We start from the raw sequence: 18638 nt of genomic DNA, 5'->3' as shown, positions 1-18638 counted from the left end.
GCTCAAACGTACAGTAACAGAACACTGCCTCCCTCTGCTGGCAAGGGCCAAGTATTACCCATCAACTGTGAGGCAGGGGTCTGGCTGAAGAGCCACCTTTAACAACCTGGCATTGAAATTTTGACGTTTATCTTAGTTTCCTGGATTATATGGACCAGTATCACCGTGGTGGTGGTGCAGCCCACCAGGAACTGGTTATTTTAGCTATTCTTATTAGTAGGGAAATTCAGTGAATGTCATTTTTACTGTTTAGTATATCTTCCTATCACCTCCCATGTTGTGACAGATTTTGAGCTCCAGTTTAAGGTTCTGCAGAAGGTTTGCAGGCCTATAGTGTACACAGAACTGTTGCAATGTGAAATCTCTGGTGCTGTTCATTCAGCAGTGCTCTTCATCTCACAGCTGCACAGGTGTGTCAGCTGCGATCACCTGGGCTCCATGTTCCCAGCCTATCAAATCCCAGATGGCTAAATATGCGGTTCCATGGCCTAAATCTGACCCACGGTCGTCACATTTCCTCCCCACAGGCATCCCTTTAAGTTGTGTTGCTGCAATTAGCCCTTTGTTTGCTGTTCCTTCATTTGAAATAATGGAAAACCTTTCATTGACTTCCTCACACACACCGTGCACACACACACACACACACACACACACACACTTCAAGCTGTTTTGTTATTAGTCTAATGAATTCCTGTGCTGTGTGTTATTTAGTGTCTGTCAGCAACACAAGCACAGCCTCCAGCGGTGTTTCTGAGGGCGGTGGCTATTAGCCCTGGTTAGATTTGTTGCGATACTGTCCTTGCATTTGTAGCACAGAACTGTCAATTCAACACAGACACAGAAAATGATCATTTTACCAGCAGTAACACGGTGGTAGAGGTGTGAGCAGCAGGCCACAGTCACGACCCAACTGCAGCAGAGCTGTGTTTAGCAGCAGCAGCTAATAGTTTGAGGACATCAGTAACGCTGGTTAGCAAGATGGCTCCCGACACGAGCAGCAGTTAGTATTACTCTCAGTAACCGCAGTACAGAGACAGTAATGTGAAGTAGCACACGTACACTGACACGAGTCGTGATATCTCTCCGTGTATTTCTACCACAACAGCAGCCGGACACAGTGCAGCTACAGCGAGCTAGCCGCCCCTTGTTCCAGCGACTGTCGCCGTCCCCGCTTATCTATTTCCGTTCCAATGCGCATGCGCGCCTGGCGGTTCGCGGTTGCGCCAATTGGTAGAGGATGTTGCTAGCAGCCAGTGTAGATGCACAGGCTTTTTCACAACAATAACACCAACAAAATTTGCATCTCCACGGACCCGATTTGAGGATTATACTTTCCGAACGCTATCGGAAACCGTGCATTGGACCGAGCCACGCCGAACCTCCTTCTGTATTTTTGGTTACGTCTTCTGTTGACAATGGGAGCGGAGGGGTTTGCAAATTTACAAGGCTCCTTATTGCCGGAGCAGAAACAAGAATCACGGCTGGCCAGCTAGGCCGCAGATGGATTTTGTAGCCAGTAGCAACAGTCTGTTAATATAAAATATTGTGTGTAGGCTCGGCACTACCAAATAAAAAGTGGTGCTGAGCTGCCGGCGTTTTAATCACACAATTATCGTTGATTTTTGTGTGTTTTCTTTGGGCCAGCAGCACCCAGCTAGTGAGCCCGCTAGCCTCACAACCTTGACTGGTTGACGTCTTGCCTTCGTAGTTAGCTCCTTTAGCCAGCTAACGATAGCTAGCATCGCTTGGCCAGCCATCCGCTGGTCACAAACATTAGGGAAAAGACATTTACTGTGGGATTTACTCTCATCGTTGTGTGCCCGGTTGGCACTTGTATTGTAAATTTATTGTGTAACGTCTGCTTCTGGATGAATGTGGGACAAAATGGAGACCCCGACGATTGTGTACGATTTGGATACCTCTGGGGGCTTAATGGAGGTGAGGTTGCTGTACTCGAAGGCCGTGATTGTGTGAAATAAACTCCTAATGCTAATGTTTTAATGTCTTCTCCACTATATTAATTGTGGTTAGCACCATACCACAGTAGCCTGCTGTCACGCACATCTCGGCTAGCTAGCTCAGTAGTTTGGGTCGGTAATGGAGGCCACAAGTTAACATTACCGCTCTCCCTCAGCTTAGCATGAAACGGCGCAGCCAACACAGATGCATATTTTCCAACTGTGTAGACAGACAATCGAGACGGGGCAACCGTGATCTCATACGATTCAACAACTTTTTGCAGCAAATCCAAACACTGCTGGCGCCTCCGAAGTCCGAGGAGGTAGAGAAGAGGAATCGGAAGTTGGTGAGAGATGTCCGAAGGAGCGGCCGGGCCACCAACCATGACACCTGCGATAGCTGCCGGGAGGGGGGCGACCTGCTGTGCTGTGACCACTGTCCGGCCGCCTTCCACCTTCAGTGCTGGTGAGTTACAGCTATATTGGCAAAGAAAGAGGCGGAAAGCACAGGGCCGTGTTGTGCATCTGTTAATGCATACCCCGTAATGCAGAAATGCTTGGTGCGAGTTCAGGGTTGTTCTCATGTTGAAGTTGCATTCGGTTATTCCTGCTGCTGCAGAAATAAGCAACGGGGACGTCAGTGGCAGCGTGCGGATTAAACTTCTCTTATTATTAAACAGTCGCGCTGCAAACACCGCGGTTATTCTGGTGACATTTCTACCTCAGGCATCGGTGGTTCCCCTCACATTCACATTGTACTGCCCAGCTCAGCTGAACCGAGGAGGGCGATAGTGAGCCTGGTGGAGCGCTTTGTAAAGTTGAATTTTAGTCCATAGGATTGTCCGGGAAATTACCAGTATGCAGGCTTAGTTTTGTTAATGTCTGCTGGTGACATTAACAATTAAACCCCATCCTGGAAGTCATATTTCCAGCGACACGCATAAAACCAGAGTTTATTGAATGAAGTTTGGTGAGCAAGGCCGACAGCTGCTGATCTGATCTGTGTCGGTGTCGAATAACTTACAGCCGCTCACCGTTATGTTTCCTCAGTGTTTGGGGAGTGTGTGCCACTTGAAATATGCTGTTTCGTTCATCGTTGTAAGTCATTCACTGTTGTCAATGAAAAGCGCGTTAGCAAGACGCCCAGGGGTTAAATGAAACGTGGGCATGTGGCCTGGTGCGAAGCGGCTGGAGGCAGCCTGCAGTCGGTCCTCCCCTCCTGTTGTGGCTGCAGCCACTGGAGCCATTGCTGCTAAAAATGGAGTCGAGTCTGCCTCTGTTTACAATATGGCGACCTCCCTGCTCTTTTTTCTCCTCCACCGCCATTTTACCAACCTTTTAAAATCAAGCTGTGAGGAGGGAAAAAAAGGGCTTCATGAATAGCACTAAATGTGTTTGTCACTCTTTGAGATGGAGCAGCGGCATGCCAGAGTCAGTTGCGGAAATGTCGCAGAGGGCGTCGCTTTGTGGCGTTTCTCCCGGTGCCGCTTCGCTCGATCCTCCGTTAAACATCTGCTTGCGTGATTTTTTTTAACTTTGGCATTTGGACGGGTTGAGTTCAGACTGTCTGTTGGAAACGACCAGGCCCGTGAAAGGCTTCATCGGCACAGTTTTTTAATTACCTCTCATCACTGCAAACCGGGAGGAAACTTGCTGCATTAGCGAGTTTTATCTTGAAGGTAACTTCTGATAATCGTTCCCTGTGAATGGCAGATTTAATGCTGCAGGTTTGTCATTGCCTTCATTACCCTCCTTGACTTCTTGTTCTTTAGTCAACAATTGGATTTTACCACGGCAACAATTTTTATAGTTTGTTTGTCTGAGCATGTTTTGCTCTGAATTATGGTAAAACTGACTCATTATCATTTCACTGATAAATGTGTAATTCTTGTTATTTATATACTTGATTCAAATACTTAAAATCTTTTGTCATGGACATTATTCCAAATAATTATCTGTTTCTCAGTGGGAAAATACTATACTTGGTTAAATACAGGTGTGTAGCCCATTGGTGTGTGTAGGTTGTGTACGTTTTCTGTTTTTGGTAAGATCTCAGTTGTCAGAAGTTTGTAGTGCAAGTGTGTATACATTGGAGAGTGTTTGCACATCATCAGTTGTTATTGTAATGTGATTATCAGTCCACTTAATAGAATAAGATGATAGTGCAGTCAGCTGTGGTCAAGAAGAAAAAATGTCACAATTTCACAATTACAGGGTCTTCTATGCAAAAAGGTGGTAAATAACAAAGTTTTTTTTTTTCATCAGAATTGGATAACATGATTGTGAAGCATAGATGGATGTTAAATGATTACTTGTCTTTTATTAATTATTGACCTGGTCACTTGTGTTTTATCTTCTTACCACAGTAACCCACCTCTCAGTGAAGAGATGCTTCCTCCAGGGGAGTGGATGTGTCATCGCTGCAATGTTCGGAAAAAGGTGAGAGACAGGTCTTCTCCATCACACCCCCAATCCTCCACTAATGTGACTGTCATGCTGCTGTTGGAATGTAGAGATAAGTATTTGCATGGTGTAATGGAGAGGTGAATCTGTGTTTCTGTCTTTCTTTGTTGCTGTCAGAAGAGAGAGCAGAAGTCAGAACAGACCAACGGCCTACCAGAGAGGTCCTCGTCGAAGCGCTCTGCTTCCCCAGCCGTGGAGCTGGAGCTCAATGCTGGTCCTCTGCGGCTTGATGGCCTGCCTCCGGGGGCCGGGGCGGCAGGACCCGGTTTACGAGTGGCCCAGGTACGCCTTTTGGACCGCAGAACAAGCAGTAGGCCAAGCAGCCGGCCTGGCACACCCACCTCCAACACCTCGTCCACCCCGACCCCCTCTGAGGAGCAGAATGACGGAGAGGAGGAAGCAGCAGAACCTGAGGACGAAGTTCAGGGCGCAGAGCTTGACGGTGCTGCGATATCCGCTCCGACACCACGCCTCCTCAAGAGGCCCTTTCAGCTGCTAATAGCAGCGGCTATGGAGAGGAACCCTACGCAGTTCCAGCTGCCCAGCGAGCTCACCTGCACCACTGCACTGCCAGGTCGGTCATTATGAGTACAGTGTTTTAACTGAAGTGTTGATCTCTGAATCTGAATCTGGCGTCCTTTTTGAATTTTATTTTCAAGAGCATAAACGCTCCAAATAGGTTTCATACTGATGATGATGAATTGTGACTCCTTGTAGGATCCTGACTCCAAGGTTGCTCTAACTCTGCAAACGCCCTTTCTTGCCAGAAACTCTTGACATTTCAGAAACCAAAGTAGGGTTAGTAGATGAAGCAAGTTTTGGAAACTAGATACAGAAACAAAGTACTGTGTCCTGGAATGTACCAAGCAACTCAAGGTTTTTGATACATGAAAGCATAACTACAGGTGACAGATGATTTGCAGTCACAGTCCTGAAGCTGTGGAACAAGCTGCCTGAGGAAATTAGGTCAGCAGGATTAGCGACCCCCTTAAAATCTTAAAACTTGCTTTAATCTGAGAGTTTTTCCTGATTTAACTTGATTTTTATTGACTGCCCTCTGTGAAAAGTGCTCTGGAAATAAAGATTATTATTATTATTATTATTATTATTATAAGGATATCTTGGCTGGATTGTTTATTACATGTTCATCTGGTTTGGATTCCAGGCAGCAGTAAACGGAGGAGAAAAGAGGAGCTACTCGGGAAGCCGTTCAGGAGGCCTCAGCATGAACTGGATCCTAATGGTCTTGTCCCTCTACCAGTCAAAGTCTGCTTTTCATGCAACAGGTCAGTACTAAACAGATGACAGTATATACACAGATGTGCAGACAGGCCCCAAATGTTTCATATCTTTCAATGATTTCTCTGTATTTCCTCTCACAGGAGTTGCAGGTTGGCTCCGCTGATCCAGTGTGATTATTGTCCCCTCCTGTTCCACATGGACTGTCTGGACCCCCCACTCACAGCTCTACCTGCTGGTAAATGGATGTGTCCAAACCATGTGGAGCACTTAGTGGTAAGAAACGTGGTCTTGGCGCAGCTCTAAACAAGCTTTTTATTTTTATTTTTGTCTCAGCCAAGTTGGTGCAGCAGAATCATTAGTTTTCCATTTCAATCGTTTGTCTGATGTCCAGCTGAATCAGAAGAGCCTGAGCCTGTCCAGCCGCTGTCAGCTCTTCGACCAGTTCCAGGACAGGATGTCGCAGCACGCTGTCAAGTTGGACTTCCTGCGAAGAGTCCATCGTCAGAACGCACCCAACCGGCGCACCAACCTCCAGCACAACAAGAAGACCATCAAGGTACACCAGCTGCCTCAGTGTGAGAATGTAGACGCCTTTCCTGCGGGGCTGAATTCAAAGACATTAGAATATCTTGGGAAAATTAAACTTGAAGCAATTCAGTTATTTCTAAAAATCACTGTTTGGTCTCAGGTGCCAGATGCCATCAAGTCCCACTACCAGAATCCTCCCTCCATGCTGCACCCTGCAGGAATGCACCAGCTGGAGCTGGTCTGTAGCGGCGTTCCTGACCATCAGCCCTCAAAGCACCTCACCACAGAGGCTGAACAGCAGGAGGTAGGCAGAACAATGCACTTCAACAGGGAGTATACGCTCGTTTCGGTTCGCTGGCCATTACCATGAGGGAAAAAGGCCGGACTCAGAGGTGTAGGTTGTATGTTAACCCCGACTGTGGTAGCAGGTGCTGCTAGAAACAGAACACTACCGAAGCATAACCCCAGTTTGCACATGTGGCTCCTGGTAACGTTAGCGTTAGCAAGCCTGATGAGCGCATGAGCATTTTGTGTGAACAAGATTCATGTCTCTGCAGTGCACACACAGCAGCGGACATGGACCTGCTGATAACTGTTGCATTCAGAGATTATAAAGATATTTAGGGCTGATAAATACTTATGGCTACAGCTGTGCACTGACGCTCCCCCGCAGATACACACAGAAGAGACCAGCTACAACACTAGTGTCCACAATGAGCCTTTTCAAATATGCTGCTTGAGGAGGTTATAGGAGAAGTTGAGGGTGTAGTCGCCCCATAAAGGTCCCATATTGTATAAAGGTAGATGTCCATGTCTTTTTTTCTATTATAAAAGCCAGTTTAATGGTGATTTACATTTGAGTAAATTCTACCGCTGCAGCAGGAATGCAGGGCAAAGGAGTGTAGATCATGGACGTCTGTGGGTTCAGGTGGCAGCTCCTCTCTCACAAAGTTAAACTTTGTAAGAATTTGATTACTGTTCAAACTGACACATGAATGACACATTGAAGAACTAAAACAGGCTTTTCTAAAGGATTGATGGTTGCTTATGTAATAAAACATGGTTCTGCTGTGTTGAACAGTGGCTTCAGGATGTCATCGCCCTCCAGTGCAGCATCATGCGACACCTATCCATCAAGCAGAAGGCTTCATCCACAGCATCCACTCTGTCTTCAGTCACGTCGTCAGCAGAGTCGGAGTCGGAGCAGAAAGCCAGCACTAAGTCATGTGTAACATCAGAGGACATAAAAACTCAGGCCTCTTTAGGAAGGACTTCTCCCCCTGAGCCCTGCTCTAAACCCTGCAGTACACCCGATGACCCCCAGGGGGCCTCTCTTTCAAGGGACACCCCAGCAGAGCTGGGTGTTTGTAAATGCAGCATGACATCGTGTCAGAACTGTAGGAAACCCAACGGACCTCTAGCAGAGGAGCGTCAGCCTCCTAAAGCCAATGGGCCTGTAGACTGTAACAGTTCCTCAGACTCCTGCAGGCAGGTGGAGCTGCAATGCAGAGTGAAGCCCAGTACAACACCTTCAGACTCAGCTCCTGCCTCTGGTCTGGTGAACCACATAGGCGCAGAAACGGTTAAAAAGGAGCCTGAAAGCACTACAGAGGCCTGTGCTCAGAGAAACTGCCCCACTGCCCCGACGATACGGCCCCATGGCGGCCAGCAGAACCACAGGAACCAGACGGTGCTCCAGGAGGAGTCTATGACCAGCAGTGAAAACCGCCGCTCCTACTCCATCACCAGCAGTGCCCGCTCAGACACACAACTGAAAGGCAATCAGGAGCAGGTCTCAACCAAGCTGGGAACATCATCACCTACTACAGGTATTCGTCAGGCAATACACATCTCAACACTTTGATTAGCTTCCCAGGTTCATTTGACTTTCTCCAGGGATTTCCTCAACTGTTCCACACCACAGCATCTAATAATAACTAACTAGTTTATACATACATGTATTTTTATTCTCTGGGATGCCGTGATGTTGTGATTCATCAGGGAAATGATAATCAAATTAATGTTGTAAAAACAATGTAATTCTACATAGTGAGCTATTTAAATGAATGAATCACTTTTGTGAGACTCATGTTGAAAGGTGTCAAACCAAGTCTGTGGTTATTGTTGCAGCTTGTTTCCACTTCTCTCTGTTCACCACTGGCACCACTTTATAGCAGACTGTTAAATAACAGCTCCCTCTGGTGGCCACTGACAACAATTTCTCTGTTGATTCAAGCTGAAGTGAGATTTTAGAAGCAGCAAGCAAACATGCATTTAAATACATTATATTGTTAAAGTATATTATACACTAAGTATAAAGGTAAAGAGGTTGTTATACAGAAATGAATGGATGAATAAATCTAACCTCCAGATCAGTCTCAGTTCAATGACCACGTGTTGTCCCTGCATGTTTGTCCTCAACAGACATAAAGGCTGGAACTGGACTGATGGACTCGATGCTGCCCAGCGCTCTCTCCTCCATCGCCAACCTGTCCAGCTGCATGAAAGATGGGAAGGATGAGGATGGGGGTAGGTGTGCTCACTTAGTAGTGAGATGTGGCAGTGCTGAACCCCTGAGGCAGAAATGGTCTGATTACCTTCTAATGGTCATGCGTGTGTGTGTAGGGATCGAGCTGGACAAACTGGATGCAGACATGATCAAGCTCTTGGCCTGGCAGAGGATCCAGCAGCTTTTCCCTCCCAAAGCACCCAGCGCTATGCTTCCACCACCGACCAGCGACGCCCCCAAAACCCCATCACCCCACCCCGACAGTAAGACGCTGACTTTACCTCTGACACTGGGATCCCTGACAGTTATTTCCAAAGTTTAAAAACCTGAATGTCTTCCTACCAGGTCAGAAGAAGGTGCAGGCCCGAGCTGTCTTCTACCCTCTGACAGGAAAAGGAGGAGCTGTCAGCATGTGCTACAGGACATTATACATAGGATCTGGTAAGACCTGCAGACGTTATCATAATAGTTTCATTGATACCCTGGTGCTGGTTTGTTGATTTATTTTAAACCATAATTTCACTTTGCTTCTGTTTAGCCCAGAGGTTGTCATCACTAATGTCTTGTGACCATTTTTAAAGCAGCATGTACTCGACACGTTTTGCCTCCATTCAACCTGAGAGCAGCAACATTAGAAACGTTTTTAGAGTCTTGAATAAGTGAAACTATCTAGGATTTTCACAATGAAAGTAAAGATTACAGAAAAGTTTGAAAAACATAATTTATGTAGCAGAAGTTTGAACAGTGTACAGCAGTAATTGGTCATAAAATGTGATTGTTTTTGATTCTTAAATCTTCTTATGGATATAAAAGCTTCTAATAAAACACAGGAGAAGTGTAAAATATGGGACCTTTAAGTTTTTCTGAGATGAGCATTATCAAGTTTTTTTCATAACCTTTTATAATTTAATAATGTTTTCTCTGTAAAGGTGCTGACATGGACGTGTGCCTTACAAACTATGGTCATTGCAACTACATATCGGGGAAACACGCCTGTATTTTCTATGATGAGGTACGGACTTTTTGCTGCTGTACTGCAATTCTCCGCCTCCGCCTGTTAAATGCAGAAGTTCTGTCGTTGATGGACATAGAATAAATGGTTTGTGTGTGTGTCGTCTGCAGAATACCAAGCATTATGAGCTGCTCAACTACAGTGAGCACGGCACCACGGTGGACAATGTCCTTTATTCATGTGACTTCTCTGAAAAGGCCTCGCCATCTTTACCCAGTGGCCTCGTGGCCAAAGTGCAAGGCATCATCCGTGAGTACATCTCATTCTTATACCACTTTGTTATTAAAGCTCATTCAGTTATTCATAGTTTGTGCAGTTTGGAGGGTTGACACAGTAGGAGTGAACCAACTCCCCAGGCTGTCTTTAGATGGCACTCAGATATGTCTGCACAAGCCTCAATCTCATTTTTTTGTTGTCATTCAGTCCAATCTGTCAAAACATCAGTTCCTTCGCCACACAGGCTCCTTGTGTATCTGGATGTCACCTTTCTCATTGAATCCACGAGATACAATAGACACTATAAAAAACTGCTGTTTTTTTTTTTTGGTGTATTGTGCCATTGCCTCGTAATAGCATAAAAATGGTTGCTGTTGTTTCCTCCTTCCTTTTTTAAGTTGTAATGATAACATTCGCTGTCTTCATGGGTACTTGTCTCCAAATCCCTCCGTGTGCTCTCCGTTCAGGTCGCAGTAAGAAACGTGAGGAAGGTGAGGGTCCCAGCTCTGTGATGGGTTTGTTGCCAGCTGGTGGAGTGATGAGCAGCCAGCCTCAGGGCAGCTCCGAGCCATCGTGCACCTGCAAGGCGAGCAGCTCCAGCCTGATCGGAGGCAGCGGGGCGGGGTGGGAGGGCACGGCGCTGCTCCACCACGGCAGCTACATTAAACTGGGCTGCCTCCAGTTTGTCTTCAGCATCACCGAGTTCGCCAGTAAGCAGCCCAAAGAGGAGCAGACTGCCACACCGGCTGCCAGTTGCGCTAACACCAACACCACCAGCAGCAATGTAGGCAGCACCACTACCAACACCGCCCCCCACTCCACCTCCGCACCTCCACCACTGCCCAACACTGCCACAGTGAGCAGCCCCTCCAGCCAGGACGAGGCTGACACTGAGACTGTCCCTCCCCACCAAGTGCCCGTACTGCACTCCAGCTCTGTTCCATAACCCGCACAGGAAGTCCCGCCCTCCCTCCTTTTGTTTTGCACCTTCCGAGTCACAATGAAGGGAAAGCTGCACAGCTGGTTGGTCAACAGGGAAAAGTTTATTTTTTCATTTTTAATGGTTTATATCTTTGCATGAACTTGAAGTATTATTGACAATCTCTTCTGTTTTTGACTGACTGACAGTAACCTTCTGTTCACTTCAGACTGTTAGAGTTTGAGCAACATTATTTAGCTTTGCTCAGTTTTTCTTTTTGCCAGTATATTAGTTATGTATGGTGTACCATTACTCTGTCGGTCATCCCATTTAGCACAAACCATTTATTTCGTAGTATTGAATTCCATACATTCTAATTTCTTTTGCTGCTTTTGCACCACAGGTAGCTATATATGTATGAAAACATACATGCTTATACACTATGATATGTATATATAATGTAAATATATATAATTCAGTGCCTCTCAATTGGAGAAACATTGGATTTCATGTAGATTTACCATTTTTTGGTTTTTAACTGTACAGTTCATGGACTTTGTGATACTGTGTAGAGTACCAGAAGTTTTGTGATAAAACTTGTTCCTAGTCTGTATTTTCCGCTGTAGTTCATCTGTAAATACCATATTGTTTTAGCACTCATTTTAACATCTTGTGCTGCTCTGTATATAAGCACTCTTTGTCTGTATCTGCTTGTCTGTTCAAAAACCTGTAAATACAGAAAGATTTTCTAAGAACAAACTTGATGGATGTGTGTTCTCTGTTACTTTCAGGCGTTTGTGAGATCGCTTTGGATTTAGTATTTCCATTTTTCATTTTCTCAGGGTTCCCAAACCTGTAAGACAGTTCACCAGTTTTCCAGTCAGTCATGGAAAACACATGGAAAATGAGAGAAAAAGTAAAATGTCCTAGAAAATTATTTCAACATTCTCCTATTTTCAGGCAAAGTTATCTTCAGGATCATGTAGGGGTTCAAATGGTAGGCTTCTTTATGGACAACTATTTTGAAGAGGCTGCTATCGGTTTTGTTTGCCAATGCTGTGAATGCACCCTGAAGTCATATCACAAGCTGCAGGTTGGATGATTTACAACTGAAGTGGCTGAAACTCTGAAGATTGTAATTTTACATTATCCTTTAAATGTACGTAAGTCACTGTTGAAACAAACACCATGGTGGTCTGGACTCAAGTGAAGAAACAGGGATGCAGCAAGCACAGATCCATACGAAGCCTTGGCCTCTGCTGCAGTTTCTGTCCTCTCTCCCACACTCTAATGCTATGATTAAGATGTGTAATTAGTCTCAGTCCATGTATAAACTGGCAAATTATTGATTATTATGAGACATTAAATGGTTTCAGCTTCAAATATTCAAAGTACTTTGCTACAACTACAGCTTTAAATACTATACCACCTGCTTTAAATAGTTCACTTACTGATTCAGCCTCTTCAAATACTGCTATATATTCACAATCAGTCGCAGAAATATGACTCACAGTTATGAAACGTTATTCGTTTAGGCTATTTATTCATTTAGTTGGCTCCTCAAATTGACAGCTGCAACACGCTTCAAAACGCGCGACTTTTACTTTGAAGGTGAGCTGTCTCTGTTTCCGGCAGTCACTTCCTTGTTTTATGGATTTGTTTTTTGGAACAAGCTGACGTTTTGTCGCGCTCGGTTGCATTGCACATCCTCATTAAGTTTAAAAATTGCATATGTTTGTTTGTACTGTTTTCCTCCTGTGATAATATATATATATATTTTTTACTTATAGGACAACATCTCTTCATTAATCCCGGGATGCCAACCGGAAGTTGCTTAAAATATCGAAGTTCGTTTTCCCTTGAGAGCAAATTCTTTAAATTAGTGAAGTAAAATGTTTAACTTTAAATAATCTTATATTTCCCTTCTAAAAAACAAACAAACAGTGTTTCGCTTTTTTGTAAATAATTTCAATACTTTCAAGCGTCCACGTAGGCGTTATTTTGAAAGTCTAAACCGGAAGAAGGCCGGAGCGTCAGCCGCCTTGACGGGACTCGAACTCGTCCGGAGCAGTGATGTCGGCGCTGCTGTACCTCGTCGCAGGGGCAGTCTGCCTTTACGTGATCGTTTACTACGGTGTGTTTAGAGGAGGGCGATGTGCGAGTTCACTGAAGCTGAGCGGGAAGACGGCCATAGTTACAGGTAACGAGGCTCACCTGCCGGCTGCACTCACGCTGCTCATGTGACCTGTAGCAGCGCCGCTGTTGGCTCAAATGTCCTCGGCCTCCTTTCGAAGTGGTCCACCGACAAATGCACAGACGTGTGTCCTCAGGCCGAACGGCAGGAGCTGGCTCGGTGGGTCTAATGGCGGCCAGATGTCTGAAAGAAAAGTTTAGCCGAACCTGTTGCAGGATGACACTGGATCTGACTTCAAGCATGCCAGCAAGCAGGAGAAGCAGCCTGCACTTATTTAGTCACAATGTCAGATTACATATGTGCAGAACACACCCCTGCCAAAGCAATCCTGGAGAACTGAGAAAATGTGCAGCTTCACTGAATGCATGGTTCATCATGGTTTGTTTGGGCCTTGTATTGTGTTGTATTGCATTTTTATTTTTTGTACACCTTTAATCCTTTGTGTATTTGTTTGCAAGTAAACATTAAATTGATAGGCGTCTGAATGACTGTTAGGTGTCACTAAGTTCAACGTGCTGCCTTTTTTTGGTCAGTTCTTGTTGAGTTTGATGTGTGTGAATCATCATTTTCCCGCGCAGGAAGCAACACTGGCGTCGGCAAGGCCACAGCTCTGGACCTGGCAAGGAGAGGAGCCAGGGTGATCCTGGCCTGCCGCAACAAGGAGAGAGCTGAGGCCGCTGCTTTCGACATCCGCAGAGTAAGTAAGCTGCAAACAAGACTCTGTGTCAGCTGCCCATCAAGATCGCTGAGCCCACTTCACACGTCAGAGGATCGACTAGTCTCAAAAACTGTGACTATAGAGCATAGTCCATATATTCTCCAAAATCTGTTAAACCTGCAATACTGGGTGCCTGCACAGTGGACCTCTTTGGTCATAACTTTATTTTTATTGCCCAAAACCTTTGCACGGTATTATGTATATTTTAATTGTCTTTTTAAATACAGAAGGCATCAATTTCCATTAGTTAATTTCTGCTAGATTTGTGTATTTCAGCCAGATTATTCTTGTTTTTCAGGAGAGCGGGAACAATCAGGTGGTGTTTATGCAGTTGGATCTGGCGAGTCTAAAGTCCGTCCGCAGGTTTGCTGAAACCTTCCTGAAGACTGAGCCCAGACTGGACATCCTGATCAACAACGCAGGTGAAGAGGTTGAAATATGAATATTCCTTTACATGATCCATATTTTATTATGTTTTATTTTTCCTCATAAAACAAGAAAAGGTATAGTTGAGGGAAACAAACCAGCACATTGCAGTAAAACAAAGGCGCCTACAGACTGAGATTTCAGGAATCTTATAAGTTGCTTGCAGGCCGCATTGTGCGACACGGATCTAATGAACTGAGTACGACATCAGGTTTGATGCATATAGGCTGTACATGATCAACACCTGAATCATAGGCTATAATGTAAGTCAGTCTACAAGAAACATCATCAGCGTGCATCATCGATCTGCACCAGTACAGTGGTAAACAGTGAATCTGAGCAGGAAGCAAGCCTTTGCAATACATTTACAGTATGTATCAATGTGTATGGAAAAATACAAAGAGGAGGAGGAGGAGAATGTGGACCTGGTTGTGGCCAACTTGGGATGCCAATTTTGCCTGAGGACAGCCTAGGTAAGTGTTTTTTTAGCTTACATATAAATGTACAACGTTCCAGGCTGTATTTAGTCACAAGACCATGATAACAAACATCTTTGAACCTTTCTCGCAGTGCAACATGGGACCACTGTTTGGAGCTGCAACCAGTCATCTTTTCATCTGGGACAGTCCAAAGTTGCACAGTGTATACACGCTATAAAACACACCCTGTGTTTCAGGTGTGATGGGTCCGGGACACACTGAGGACGGCTTCGGCGTGGCGTTTGGGGTGAACCACCTGGGTCACTTCCTGCTCACCAACCTTCTCCTTGAGCGACTGCAGCAGTGCGGTCCCAGCCGCGTCGTCACCGTGGCCGCACTTCTGCACCGCTTCGGGCACATCCACTTCCCTCTGCTGACCTCCAAGAAAGATTTAGTGTCGGGTCAGTCCACCTGGCTCGACTTTCAAGCGTACTGCAGCAGCAAGCTGTGTAATGTGCTCTTCACCAGGGAGCTGGCCAACAGGCTGGAGGGCACCAGTGTCACCTGCTACAGCCTGCACCCAGGTCAGTGGACACCACATTTTACAGTTAGAATTTTTAAAGGTTTCATGTGTTTGTGATTATAAAGCAGGTCTAGGTTCTATATTAATACTGTGAAAGTATCAAAGCCTCAGTCCACAGAGAAATGCACACAGCCTGTATTCAGAAACCGAGCCTTAAAATAAAATAATACACCATAGAGGTCCTCAGTGTCGCTGCCACTCGATCAGTATCAGAGTGCAGGTCTTGCAGCAGGAGGAACAGAAATGAAGCATTTCACCCAAACTTCATATTCCTGCTCTTCTCAGGAGTCATCTACACAGAACTGTGTCGCAGTATGAGCCCATGGCTGCAGCTCCTCATGATGCCCTTTGCCAAGCTCTTCTTCAGGGACCCAGAGGGGGGGTCTCAGACCACCCTGTACTGCGCCCTGCAGGAGGGCATCGAGCCTCTCAGCGGACGATACTTCTCTAACTGTGGGCTGCAGCAAGTGGGAGCCAAGGGACGAGATGACGCCCTGGCAAAGAAGCTGTGGGAGGTGAGTGAGAGGTTAACAGGGTTATCATAACAGACTGAAACCTGATCCAGAAGCTCCAGAGACTGGACCAGCGATCAACAGGCCCCCAGGGTTAATGTGTTATTGTTGGTCTCTGCTCCTTTAACAACGGGTTTCTTATGGCCATACACATGTATAATGTGTGATGTGAGTACGCAGCCTTACACTTGTGCCTCCTGTTTGTCAAAGAGATGTCATGATTGCACTTGTGGTGAAACCACATTAGTGCTGTCGGGGAACTCATCGGGGACCATTCTTCCGACTTGATTACTGACTCGCTTAAAAATGCACAGGTGTGGTTTATTTGATAATCTGCAGCAGGTACAGATGTTAGTATGTAGAACAATGCAAAAAAGATCAGACATGTCGGCTGAGTCTTGATGGAGCCCTGTGTAATGAAGCTCCAGTGCTTCCTGCTTCTTATCATTATTGACATGCTTGATGTATTTGTCAGTGGTTTTTCACTGTGTGTGGCCAAACAAGCTGAAATGTTGAAGGAGAAAACTGCTCTGGGTGAATGTAAAATTCACTTTCTGTGCTGGAAATAGATGGTGCTGGCAGGTCGATGAGACACTTCTCTCTGTGATGCTAAACTGGACAATTGCATTACCATCCACAACTATCTGCAAACCATTCCACATCTCTATAAAAAAATTTTTTTTTTTTAAAAAAACCCAAAAAACAAAAAAAAAAATCAAGATGATGCATCACAGCTTATATGATATCTGACTCTCTGGTTATCTGTTCCCTCAAATGTCACCCTTGTAGGACAGTTTTGTCAAAGGTACAAATTCACATGTCAAAGTCAGAAATCAGCTCGAAACCTCAGCACAGATTTTCTTCAAATGCATTGACAACAGTTTCACTGAAGTGGTCTGCCTTTAATCTCAAATTCTATAGTTTTGATTTTATGATATTTACTGCTCTGACTGTAAACCCAACTTTCCAAAACTATCTGGACTTCAGTCACTTTGTCTGACATAATACTGTTCCTCAGCCTCTGTGGCTGCTACTGAACCCTGCATTTCTAGCTTCATCCCACAGATTGTCCAGTAAGGGAAACATGTTTAGCTCTAATGTGCTGTCAATCTTAAACATGTATTAATACCTATCATGGTTTTCATTAAATTAAATTTGGTACATTGTCTACTTGTATAGTAAAACAAAATGGACACATTTTCTGTGGGTGGAGATGCTCTTCATACTTCACCTTAGCCAGAGAAGAAATAACAGATTTGCAGTCTGCTTCAAAGCTTCACGTCTCTGTCTGTAGCATATTTTATCCAAAAGGAGGAGGAGGGCTGCTGTGCTTGTGTCAGGCTGTAGCTGTGTCCCAGTTCAGGGGCCACGTCCTTCGGAGGCTGCGTTTGAGACCGATTGAGTTACAGCAGCGCGACTACACTGTCCCATTTTGAGAGCATCTTCAAACGCTGCCGTCTTTTCATGGACAGCGAAGGCTCCAACCTATCCCAAGATTAATTGTGTGCTGATAATGAAAATAATATGGCAGCAAACAACACTGACAGAGAGCCCAAGGATTACACTTTTAAATGTTTTTGTGTTTCAGCTCAGTTCAACAGCTGACAGTACAACTGTTAAAACCAAGGGCCTTAAAACCTCATGTTTTTGTGAAAAAAGTTAGGTTGTGAGGTGACATGCCTTGCATGGCAACTGCAAGGGTGGGTGATGCAAAAATCCTCTGTAGACCAGACCGTCTTATTTCGTTTTGGCCTTCGCAGCCTATGAAGACTGTGAAGGGCCACATCTTCACAGAGGATGCGGCCCCTGACTTGGGACACAGCTTGTATCAGTGATGCTCATGGTTAAGCTCTTCAACCATGACTGCTATCAGTCACATATTTCATCCAGTTAAAACAACACCCAGAGTATCAAGTCACTCAAAAAAACAAAGTGACCTGATCAGAATGGCTCTTTATAAAGCAGATAACATTTTAAATAAAACCAAAGACAACATGCAAAGGCGCTGATGCTGAACCCAGTTCTTAACTTGACGTTATACAGGATTGGAGACTGGAGGTTTTAGTCTTTATACAGTGCAAGTGAAGCTTGTGGAACCGCAGTGAAGATGTGTTTTCAGCCGTCTACCCTGGTGGACATAAAGGTGGACCAGCTTCATTCAGGCTGACACGATTAAAATAAAAATCCACTTTGAATCTTCAACCAAGTGATCATATTTATTTTACTGTACTTTTACTTACTTTACTAGCAGAAAATAAAATTAAAGAAATTAGGCAATTCGTCAGTTAGCTGTTAGGATAAGGATTGTACTTACTTACAAGTAAGCCGCACTTACTTACTTTGTAAGTTTTATATTTGTCCCTGAACAGGGACAAGGAGGTGGGTGGTTTTTCTAATTACTGCTTTCATTGCTCAAAAAATTAATGCTATGAGGAAAAATAATTACATTTTTTTTAAACTCAGTAATAAAAGGATCTTCTTGGAAATGGAGCCAGATGCCGTACATACGTGATACAAGAAAAGAGAAGATGCATAACAACACAACAAAAGGGAAAAGCCATACAAAGTCCTGGTAGGAAAGCAAAACTTCCTGGCATTCTGGAGAAAATACATTTTTCATTTTTTTTTTCAGTTTCACTGTATTTGAAAAGACAAAAGCAAACAAATAAAGTATAAATGTTATTGCAGCTGAAAAAAACTGCAATAATAAGGTAAATACCTTTTCTGGCTTGGCTGCACTCTGGGTATGAAAGATATTTATATTGTAAGTTATTTAAAAGTCACATAACCTGTATCATTTGTCATGTTTATGTTGTCAGTTCAAGAATATGTTAATAAAGCCGAAGTTGAAAATATATTTGATGCTTTATATACAAAAGAAATAACTATCCTGGATTATAGCAAATTCTGTCTTATGATGTATTATGATATTTTCCATT

General features: G+C 44.5%; 2 protein-coding genes and 1 long non-coding RNA gene across 14 annotated transcripts in view; 2 read left to right on the top strand and 1 right to left on the bottom strand.

Annotated features, from left to right (window-relative positions):
* The first annotated feature begins 1237 nt into the window (after positions 1–1237).
* phf12b (PHD finger protein 12b) lies at positions 1238–11606 on the top strand. 3 transcript variants are annotated; one of them, XM_071471959.1, is made up of 15 exons: positions 1238–1938; positions 2243–2424; positions 4325–4397; positions 4539–4995; positions 5587–5707; positions 5804–5936; positions 6055–6219; positions 6352–6495; positions 7273–8020; positions 8616–8720; positions 8817–8963; positions 9046–9141; positions 9630–9712; positions 9823–9961; positions 10396–11606. In XM_071471959.1, exons 1-15 carry the CDS (start codon positions 1873–1875, stop codon positions 10872–10874), a joined length of 3138 nt encoding a protein of 1045 aa, XP_071328060.1. In that variant the 5' UTR covers positions 1238–1872; the 3' UTR covers positions 10875–11606. The 3 variants fall into 3 exon arrangements, with proteins under 3 accessions (XP_071328060.1, XP_071328062.1, XP_071328061.1); XM_071471961.1 differs by lacking the exons at positions 1238–1938; positions 2243–2424 and adding an exon at positions 2447–3685; XM_071471960.1 differs by lacking the exons at positions 1238–1938; positions 2243–2424 and adding an exon at positions 2448–3637.
* On the bottom strand, positions 5964–13197 carry LOC139614597 (uncharacterized). Its single transcript, XR_011687100.1, has 3 exons — positions 13062–13197; positions 8557–8688; positions 5964–6267 (listed from the first exon to the last, which is right to left on the bottom strand). It is a non-coding gene; the product is annotated as an uncharacterized lncRNA (long non-coding RNA).
* The window catches only part of LOC139614596 (dehydrogenase/reductase SDR family member 13-like), a 138835-nt gene continuing 132917 nt past the window's right edge, over positions 12721–18638 (top strand). For 6 of the 10 annotated variants that reach the window (XR_011687095.1, XR_011687094.1, XR_011687096.1 and 3 more), the window contains exons 1-5: positions 12725–13047; positions 13620–13738; positions 14058–14181; positions 14862–15188; positions 15473–15702. Coding sequence is in view for 5 of the 10 variants with exons in the window: in XM_071471965.1 (XP_071328066.1) it covers positions 12921–13047; positions 13620–13738; positions 14058–14181; positions 14862–15188; positions 15473–15702 (927 nt within the window). In the remaining 5 variants the exon portion in view is untranslated. The other 4 variants (XM_071471967.1, XM_071471963.1, XM_071471966.1 and 1 more) reach the window with 4 other exon arrangements.

The sequence above is a fragment of the Trachinotus anak genome, unplaced genomic scaffold, assembly GCF_046630095.1.
Source record: "Trachinotus anak isolate AG129_WGS33_773 ecotype Australia unplaced genomic scaffold, CSIRO_AGI_Tana_v1 ptg000034l, whole genome shotgun sequence".
Lineage (NCBI taxonomy): Eukaryota > Metazoa > Chordata > Actinopteri > Carangiformes > Carangidae > Trachinotus > Trachinotus anak.
Note: the sequence above shows the minus strand (reverse complement) of the source record. Positions and strands in the feature narration are given on the sequence as shown.

Coding starts and splice junctions, on each gene's coding strand:
- phf12b (XM_071471959.1), top strand. CDS start 1,873: ATGTGGGACAAAATGGAGACCCCGACGATTGTGTACGATTTGGATACC. Junction 2,425..4,324: donor GCCTTCCACCTTCAGTGCTG/GTGAGTTACAGC, acceptor TTCTTACCACAG/TAACCCACCTCTCAGTGAAG. Junction 9,713..9,822: donor CCTGTATTTTCTATGATGAG/GTACGGACTTTT, acceptor TGTCGTCTGCAG/AATACCAAGCATTATGAGCT.